General features: G+C 40.8%; 1 protein-coding gene across 1 annotated transcript in view; it reads right to left on the bottom strand.

The window, feature by feature from the left end:
- DNAH11 (dynein axonemal heavy chain 11) overlaps positions 1 to 10,453 on the bottom strand; it is a 270,897-nt gene that overhangs the window by 205,725 nt on the left and 54,719 nt on the right. Inside the window, exons 19-22 of the mRNA XM_019534456.1 lie at positions 5,398 to 5,514; positions 5,221 to 5,307; positions 4,579 to 4,737; positions 1,902 to 1,985 (exon numbers count right to left, since the gene is read on the bottom strand). Of these exons, the coding sequence (XP_019390001.1) occupies positions 1,902 to 1,985; positions 4,579 to 4,737; positions 5,221 to 5,307; positions 5,398 to 5,514 (447 nt within the window). The remainder of the gene's footprint in view (positions 1 to 1,901; positions 1,986 to 4,578; positions 4,738 to 5,220; positions 5,308 to 5,397; positions 5,515 to 10,453) is intronic.

The following is a 10,453-nucleotide window of genomic DNA, read 5'->3' as shown; positions in this document are numbered from 1 at the left end:
AAAGTATGTTATAGCAGATGTTGTATTTTTATTATATGATTTGGTTTTTTTCGGTTCCAAGATGCCTCCCCCGCCACCCAAAAAGGAGTACTTTTTGGGGGGGAGGAGGAGAGTCTAGGGGAGGGACTTCTGGTCGCAAAGGTAAGGGGTTAGGGGCAGAATTTCCGGTTCCAAGATGGCAATCAGGGAGTTGGGCACCTGTCAAGCCCTCAACAGCTGACAAAAGTTGTTAAGGAGCTCTCCAGCTGAAATAATTGCCCACCAGCTGAAATAATAGCGACATCTTCTTTGGAACCACCCTTCAGGTAGTTAAAGATTGCTACCAAATCCCTCCCCATAGTCTTCTTTTGTCCAGACTAAATAAGCCTAGGTCCCTTAGCCTCTTCTCATAAGTCATATGCCCAAGCCCCCTCACCATTTTTGTTGCCCTCTGCTGGACTCTCTCCAATTTGTCCACATCCTTTCTGTAGTGGGGGACCCAAAACTGGACACAATACTCCAGATGTGGCTTCACCAATGCCAAATAGAGAGGAATAATTACTTCCCTCAATCTGCTAGTAACGCAGTCCAGTGTGCTGTTAGTCTTTTTGGCAACAAGGGGACGCTGTTGGCTCACATGCAACTTATTGTTTACTATAACCCCCAGGTCCTTTTCTGCAGAGCTGCTGCTTAGCCAGCTGGTCCCAAGCCTGTTGGAATTCTTCCATCCTAAATTCAGGACTTAGCACTTGTCCTTGTTGATCCTCATGACATTTCTTTTGGCACAATCCTCCAATTTGTCTAGGTCACTCTGAATCCCAGCCTTACCCTCCAGCAAATCTACAACTACCCCCAGCTTGGTGTCATCTGCAAATTTGCTGAGGGTACAATCCATCTGATCTTCCAGATCATTAACAAAGATATTGAACAAAACCAGCCCCAGTACCAAACCCTGAGGCACTCCATTTCATCCCAGCTGCCAACTAGACATTGAGCCATTGATCACAACTGGTTGAGCCCCAACGATACAACCAGCTTTCTATCCACCTTGCAATCCATTCATCCAATCTATGAAAACTACTTGCCTGTAAGACTCAATACTCTGACGTAATGAGGGGTCTCATAGGTACAAAAATGCAGCGGGCTTAAGTGTAGTTTAGCAGTTGGCCAGAGCAGAATAATAATTTTAAAACTGTGGTTTAAAACAAACAGAGGGATTTACAGTGAATCCAATTCCTCTCTCACATAAGTCAAAGTCAGGGGTAATGATGACACTGTTCAGAACTAAATTAATATGGGAGGGAAGAGGAGTCAGGCCCACTGAGCCTCTCTTTCACACATAATGTAAATCTATGCTTTATACTTCGTATAAAGGTATAGGCCTACATTATGGTCCTGACAATTCTCCTGTTCTTTGTCCAGTCTTCCTTTGTTGTATGAACCTATCCCCTCCCCTCTCTAGACCATCTACCCTCAAAGCATTATTGATATATTAAACCAAAAAACGATCTCATGTATAGGCAACGCCCTCATTTTGCAAATGAATATCTCCTGCAGGTTCCAGTATTTAAGAATTGCAGAGTTCTCTCTCAGAAGAGAGCATATTTACCTCTGCAAATTCCACTTTCAGTCTTTAAACTAATGTCTTTCATCTGCTAAAGTGCCACGTAAACCTTGCCCTTTTAATTTTTTTTTATATACTGCTTCAGTTAAAAAAAGTGACAGCATGATTGTACCATGTACATCCGCAGGGATATAAACCTAAGCCAGAGTATTAAATTACAAAGAAAAAAAAGTTCCAGAATGTTCAGCTTGGACAAAAGCAACAAATACTCCACAACATCACAAAGTGGGTGGGGAGAGTAAGAAAGGGGTGGCCCAGAGATAGATAAATTGTAGAAATGGACAGATATGGAACCTGCCTTGGCAAACCTTCTGAGCTCTACATCCATCTGTTCCACATTAATCTGTCTCCACTGGGTTTTAGTCCAATCATCAATGCTGCTCTGAAACAGTAAGTACAGATAAAAGTGTCAACAACATTTGATGAAAACAAGCTAATGCCATATAATAGATAAATGGGTATAATAGGTAGGTCTAGCATTCACTGATAGCCCCAGTTCTTGAAATATTAACTTCACTTTCCAAGTCACATTACCCCTACCCAAAACTACACTAAATAATCCATCTTCTTCTAGTGTAAAGCTGAAGGCAGGTATTTAAGCCACTTCATGCTTAGTCTCTGATAAGGCCAGAAAAGCTGCGTGCACATGTACTCTGTATGTACACAGAGTACTGCATCAGTATCCCCACTTGCATACATATGACTTATCTCTACACAGGATATCCATACACAGCTATGAAATTAGCATAAACTGCCACAAAAATGTATTCACATGGCCTTTAAATTAATTATGATGAAGGGAGAAAAACCCTATTTTATTGCCCGTCTATCAAACAACTGCTTTCATCAGGCAAGTAGAACTTTACAACATGCAGCTTTATATAAGTAGATCTACATTTATAGTTCAGTACTCAGTAGTTTACTTTTACTTGTAGCTTTGTCTTTAAAATTCAGGATGAACTCTATAACCTACTGTTCTAATGCATAACATGGCTACTACACATAATACCATTCAATATGAAATGTGTACTCTATATTATAACTTAGCCTCTCCTTATTTTACTACCCATTGTGAGGCACCGAAGTGTGTACTGGTGCGATTAGGCTATATATTCTCTGTTGCATAGATCATTGTGGAAATAGTTTAAAATTTCTGTAGTCACAAGTGAAATGCTAAAGTATACCCTCCAGGCTGCCAGGCTGTAAAGGGATAAAGGGCACTTATACATGTGACAGGGGTTCAGTCCTCAGGGTTTTATTCTATGCTCTCTAAATTGAAATGGTGGGTTTTTAATTGAAACCCACCATTTCAATTTTTCTGTCACATGTATCAGGCTAGGGGCCTGATGCTTTTTTTTTTTGAACCAGAGACTGCCCATGGCCGGGGGATGAGCTACTGGCAGGCTGAGTGGCCCTTGAGATGTGGGGGGGCCATGGTCCTTTCCTCAGTGGCAGTGGCAGCCCCTGGGGCCATCCCAGTGGTCTGCTACCGGGTCGGGTGCTGCACCAGCTCCAAGACAGGACCTGGTCTAATCCATCTGCCCCCCAAGCCTGCCCAGGAACCATCACCCAGTGAGCTTCCAGCAGGAAGGTTCGGGGAAATGTTAGATTTGTCCGGGTGATGCCTCCAAGCTGGGGCAGCACCTAGCCTGCTAGCAGCCTGCCCAGGCAGCTCTGGGGGGGTGCCACTGCCAGAGAGGAGCACCAGGGTCCCCCATAGCTCAGGAGTTGCTCATCCCACAAGCAGCTCACCCCCCGGCCACAGCAGAGGTGGGCAGGGTCTGCCAAAAAAAAAAGAATCAGGTGCCTGCTGAAAGCAGAAACAGTGAGGGGTCCACTCCTTTTTTTCCAGTGGAGCCTGCCTGCCTCTCCCGCAGCTGGGAGGTGAGCAGACAGCTGCAACGCAACTGTCTGGATGCAGTTTAGTTTTCAACAGTGTAAACTCATCTAAAACCCCCTGAACTGGTGCATGTGTAATGTGTGATGCCATTAAGCCACACAAATCACATTTTTGTCACATGTACATTGTGATGGCCATCAAGTGTACAAATGCCCAAAGTGTTTAAACATGTGTAGCGCAATAGTTGTAACATTGTGATTCCCCTAAATGACATGTAAGGTGAAATTATGCTCCTTTTTCCTTCTCTCTCTTTTCACAGATCCTGAGGGGCTATAATCAACTTAACTAAAGCCTTCCATCTCTTCCTGTTTTGCAGTTTCTTCCACCTTATAGAATCTTCACCCATCTCTTACAGATCAGTTTCTACATTATCTGTCCATTGCTGCCTTGATCCACCTCCAAGTTTGATATGCTCCACCTCAGCTTGCAAAATCTACCTCTTGTCTTCTCTTGTCAGTCCTCATAATATACCCTACTCATTTCATTCTCTGAGCTCTTATCTTACTTATCAGGACATCAAGAATTTACAGACCTTTATGGAGACCCGATGTCGTGAAATTATGGCCCCACTCAATTCAATGCAAGTTTTGCCACTGACTTCTGTGGGGGCAGATTTCACAGCTATACAAGGAGTGGTAAAGTTAAGAAGATAGAATTAAGGGACTTATGGCTTTTTGTGTTTCTTTTCAAATTTACTGATGTAAATGTGTTTCTGCGATTGTTTTAACACTGAATTTCCTTTAACCTAACATTGAATTTTCTTGCTTTCTGCATTTAACTACTTTAACAATGTTATTTTCAAGTTGTTGTTTTTGTTACTGATCATATATCATTATGATCATACTTCAGTTTAAGATTTCATGCTTGGGGATTGATTTAATTAAAATAGAGTACATTAATATTTTTATCTCAGTATTTTCTTTAAAACACAGCATCTGTCTTTTAAAAAAAAATGTTAACAACAAAATTCAACAAGTATGTCAGCTCTAAAACATTTTATATAAAAGTGTAAATACAGCAAATTCAGAATAAATTTTCTTTCTGTAATACTTTCTTAAATAACAAAACCTCTTACTGTAACATAAATATTAATATCCCACACTTCCTTCAGCAACTGTATTTCTTTGCGGCATTGTTTCATTTGTTTGTAATCTGAAACAACCACTTCAAACAGGTTTGCAGCTTCTTGCATTAGTAACATTTCTTCTTCCAGTGCCTCAAGTTCCTGATTTGCCTTGAAAAGGAAAAGAATGCTAATCATTGTAATTACTAGATAGGTAAGCTCAGAAAGACAGTCAAATCAGTATACCTGAAAACAGATGCCTACTGCAACTCCTACAGAAATATTATGTTTTTCTTTCAGTCTAATATGTCAAAGGACTACCAACAGTATATTTGTAGTCATACATAAAGAACATGATGTATAATTTTAAGCACATTATATATATCACTGTTGTATCTGTTTTAATGGAATAAATATACATTTCTGACTCACTGGGCAATCGGTGAAAGAAAAAAAAGAAACCATGCAAGGTGGTGTTGGTACTTATGTAAAGATCTACAGATGGGCAAGTTAAATATTAAACTTCCATGTGTCTAAGAGTTTCATGCCAAATAGAAAATGCCCAGTTATTTCGACATGTAAATTGAAACATCTTTAAATTTTGTACTGAAAGATTACTAGAAGAATATGCATTTCTGGAGATTTTCCTTTTACCTTATCAAGAAGAACATATGGATTTTTTTCAGCAAAGTGAAAAGGAGCTTTCACTTTAAATCTTTCTCTGAATTCCATCTGCTTTCCCTAATGAAAGAAATGCACACAAATACATTCTGTCAACGATCCTGTTCTCATCAGAACATGTTAGAATTCTAAGATCAGAATTTATCTTACATCAAACAAACCACATTTTTTTCTTATAACTGTGACCTCAGCAGTCTGAAGAGGAGCTACTTCATTCTTTACAGACAAGGCAATTTTTTTTGTTGCATTCCACTTTTCAGGCAAGTCCTGTTAAACAAAGGAAAATTACATATTAGGAAACTTGAACGTTTAAACACAGTAAAATATCTCAGTTAAAAACTACATACTGGTGCAAACCAAAAACTATCCAATATTTATGGAACCGTTCATCTTTATTGTTCTTATATTCTAATTTAGCTCTTTCAGGCAAAGTAATTTGGTTGCATATATTAAATAGTAACTTTTGTGAAGTGGGATTAATTTTAAAAGCTACAACATAATGAGTCTAATGATGTTTGTTTGTTTGTTTTTACAAACATTATACTAAAATATTGTGCTGAGAACATCCTTCACAGTAGCTAGAACCTTCATCTCTCGTTGATGCAATACTTAATAGGTACCACTGGATGGGAGATGATTTTTCCATCCACTAAGTTTTTCAAGATTTCAAAATTTTTCTGCACCAAGGTTAGAATGAGAGTGAACAAGAGAGTGAGAGTGAGAGTGCACACCTTACATTTCTTCTAAAAAAGAAACAAGAGAAACTTCAACCCATCTATCCAGCCCAGCCAATAACTGTGAAAGACGAAGGCCTGCTTCAGGCAGAGCAAGAAATACAGCTAGGCTAGGGTAGGTATCAGTGTCAGTATATTCTTGCTGTAGCTCCAGAGGTAGAAATTTAAGCTGCAGACCATGCCAAGTGTCTCAAATGTGAGTCATTACTAATTCATTCAAACAGAGGAATCAATAGGTAGTTACACATGATGCTAAGCACTTCCCTTGCTTGAGTGTCATTGGTTATGAAGCTGGTGTGCCTTAACTATGTTAGTGTCATGGACCTCTAGGCTCAGAAACCTTTAACCACTAGTTCAGGGTCCATAGTATTTATAGTGCAGAAATGGCTACAGAACTAAATCTGGACTAAAATCCATTATACTACATAAACACAAAGCAAATACCACTCCTCAACCAAGTTAACAGAAGTTAGCTAATTTCTTTTAAAAGACATAGGAAGGAGCAGTTTGGAATAAAATGTAGGAGGGATACCATAAGTAGTGCATAATTTTCTGGAAATTACTGCACGGTAATGCAGTAATTTGGTAAACTGTAAAGAAGACATTATAATTTTGAATCTTTGGGGCAAGTAAACACAGTTAGGCTAACAATTGTACACTCAAAGTAAGTGTACAAAACCAAATAAGAAAGTGACTTTTTATAAACGCAGATAACATGAGATTTAGCTCTTCTTTCAAATGCATTCCAAATCAACACAAATTAATGATGAAAGATATTATTTATGGTTTTCTACTTTTCCATATTCAATCCTTCTAGGCCTTCAAAAGTCACTGTGTTCTGCATCTTCCAATACAAGGTCAAAAAGGGTTCTGGTTTTCTTCTTATGTTTGAAGATAAATCTTTTCCGACATGGATGTTCCCATCTTGAACAGAACGTTGGACTAGATGACCAAAGTGCTGTACCTAGGGAGGAAAAATGTCCAGCACACCTACTGCCTAGGAAATGACCTGCTCGGCAGCATGGAAGCGGAAAGGGATCTCGGAATCCTCATGGACTCCAAGATGAACATGAAATGTCAATGTGACAAAGTCATCAGCAAAGCTAACTGTACTTGTCTGCTGATGCATGACAAACAGAACCAAGGAGGTGATACTTCCCCTCTATCAGGCACTGGTCAGACCGCAGTTGGAGTACTGTATGCAGTTGTGGGCGCCGCACTTTAAGAGGGATGTGGATAACCTGGAGAGGGTCCAAAGGGCTACTATACGGTTAAGGGCTTGCAGGCAAAGCCCTACGAGGAGAGACTAGGGCACCTGGACCTCTTCACAACCTCCAAAAGAGAAAGGTTGAGAGGTAACCTTGTGGCTGCCTATAAATTCATCATGGGGGCACAGAAGGGAATTGGTGAGGCTTTACTCACCAAGGCGCCCCTGGGGGTTACAAGAAATAATGGCCATATGCTAGCAGACAGCAGATTTAGACTGGACATTAGGAAGAACTTCTTCACAGTTAGAGAGGCCAAAATCTGGAATGGGCTCCCAAGGGAGGACCCCCCTACCCTGGGGGTCTTGAAGAGGAGGTTAGATAGGCATCTGGCTAGGGTCATCTGAACCCAGCACACTTTCCTGCCTATGCAGGGGGTCGGACTTGACGATCTATTGAGGTCCTTTCCAACCCTAACATCTATGAATCTATGACCTCCTCAGGTCTCTTCTAGCCCTATTTTTGTGCAATTGTAATAGGCAAACATCAATCCCCTGGATCATGGTGTACACAAAAGAGTTATCATAAGATGACAGCTGAATCTGTTTGTGGCTGACAAGCCCAATTCAAGAGCAACACAACTTGTCACAGTTTCATGCATCCATCTGTTGTCCAAATTTACATCATGCTGTTTTCTTCTTTCTCACTTGCTTCCATCCTCTGGACCAAAGCCGCATTATGCTGAGCTGCACCCAGTAGCAGAAGTTCCCTCCAGATCAGACAGGATTCTCTGCACTCCTCCCAGCTTTCCATCCTGATGTTGAACAACGTCATATAATTTTTGCACGCGTTGTGGTACCACCATAGAGGGTGTCCCTGCTTTCTAGAGCCATCTCAAATCTCATTATTCAATCTATTCTTAGGGATATGGTTTTCTCTCATTCTCCCGATGTGGCCAATCCATTACAACCTTTTCTTCTTGATAGTGGTTTCTAAGTGTGTCAGTTCTGTGTGCTCCATTACCTCTGTGTTTGGTATTCTGCGTTCCCACTTTATTTTCAGGAACTTATGCAGACATCTCATCGGAAAGCTGTTCAGTCTCTTGATATACCTAGCATATGTAGTCCATGTTTGTAAACCATAAAGCAGGGATGACAGCATACAAGTCTCAGTTGTATCTTCACCTCAGCTGACAGTTTGCTGTTACTCTGTGTACATTTCTGTAATAGCCTTGAATTCTTAGCTGCTCTTCTGATTCTGTTAGTCAGTTCACCGAGTCAAGAGTCCTGCTCATTGGAGAACTCATGTAGCAAAAACTGTCAATGACACCAAGAGATTTATCCTCCAGAGTGATGTCAGGTATTGGTTCTTTCACCCCTTGGTACATGAATACAGTCTTCTTGAGACTAATTGCCATCCTGAAACTCTTGCATGATTCAGAAAATGTGCACAAGAGATTTTTCAGGGAAGATTCACTGTGGGCAACTAAGGCTGTGTCATCTGCAAACATGAAATCTCAGAACCGCCAAAACCGCATGGACTTTCAAGACATTTTTTCACCTAGAGATTTTAGCCTAGGGAGCATGATGCGAGTGACAATTTTTCCAACAATGTTCAACAGAGAACTCTCTCTATACAGTTGTTACAGTAGTTTCTATCCCCTTTGTTTCTGCAAAATTGTATGAACCAAGCATCTTTGAAATCTTACGGTACCACGTCCTCTTTTCAACACAGCAGTATAACTTCATGGAGCTTTCAAAGTCATTCATCATTGGCACATTTGTAGATTTCAGCAGGTGAACAGCCTGTGCTGGAGGCCTTGGTCCCAGAAAAATCGATTTAATGGCTTTCTGCAAATCTTCTAATGTAGGCTTACTCTCTAAATCCACTATAGCTTCAAACTGTGGTAATCCTTTGAGCTCTTCCTGTTTGACTGCAGTCTCGCTAGAGTATATAATTCCATAGCATTCAATCCAATGCTCAAGTTTTTGTTTATTAGTAATGGCATTTCTGTTTAAATCTTTCAGTGGTTGTATGGTTGTAGTTAAATGATTTAACATTGGAGTATATCAGAATGAAATTCAGCCCAAGTCTTTTTTTAGGCATGCATATTGTAGCCTAGAGTAAAGTCAGATTCATGAAGAAGTAAAATATGGCTTGAAAGTAAAAGCCATTACAATTAATTTATAAATAGATCCATCAGGTATGGATATGTCTGGATGTCACTCCTTGCTATGGAACCTTTGTAAAACATACAGACAGCGGGGGGGGAGGTCGGTAAATGTCAAAACAAACAAACAAAAAGACATTTGCTACTTTTCTGTAGATGGGGAAAGGTCCCATGTGGAGCTATGCAGTCCAGCTCCACAGAACATTTAACAGTGCTTTGAAAGCTGGCCCATCTCTCAGAGTTCTGATTAACAGCAGTGGGGATGATGGAGATAAGCAGCAGATGGCTGGAAATCCTCCTTAAATTTCCCATGGCAAGCCATCTAAAAAGGAAAGAGGACAGGAAGCAGTGGTATGAACAACAGCAGCTGGAGGGATGCTGCCAAAGGAGGGCTGGAGGATAAGCAACCTAAGCATGTGGTCTCACGAGCTTGAGTTACATTACCCAGTAAGAACTGTTCACAGTTTAAAATGGAAAGAGATGACTCTGATGCATGAATGAAAAGCTGAAGTTGGCACAGAGTCTGGGTAGGATGGCAGCAGCTGGCAGCAGTTTTGTTTGTACTGGCAGAAAGGAAACGCAGAAAAGGGGACAAATGTGACTTCAAAAGCAGTGCAGACCAAGGAAAGACATGAAGGGGAGGTCTATACAGAGCAAGGTAAAGCCATACAGCTATCCCAAGCAAGCTCTGTCCACACTTGTTCTAAAACAGGAAACAGAATAGTTGTATAAGTGCAATGCTGTACACAGATGAATAAACTCTACGAGATTCCCCCTTCTGGAGCTATCAAATGCAGGGAGCATCTTGGTACAGTTCTGCTTGCACCAACAAAACATACTCAAAGGTGCCTCAGTCCCATGCTAAGGTGCCGAGGGACTGCAGAACTGTGTGGCTGGTGAAAGCGATTGTTGCTGATAAAGCAGAGTGTTATTACCCACTCTGAAAACATTACTTAAGTGAATTCCTGCCTCCCTAAAGGCAGAAGCAGAGGCTTTCGCCTCCTCAAAGTAAATAATGGGAGCTCAGAACCCACTACCAGTTAGGAAGTTCCCAGCCATAAATGAAACTGAAAATAAAAAGAAAAACCCAAGCTAAG

This window comes from Crocodylus porosus, unplaced genomic scaffold, assembly GCF_001723895.1.
Source record: "Crocodylus porosus isolate Cpor-Errol unplaced genomic scaffold, CroPor_comp1, whole genome shotgun sequence".
Taxonomy (NCBI): Eukaryota; Metazoa; Chordata; order Crocodylia; family Crocodylidae; genus Crocodylus; species Crocodylus porosus.
The sequence above is the reverse complement of the archived record's forward strand: the minus strand, read 5'-3'. Positions and strand labels throughout refer to the sequence as shown.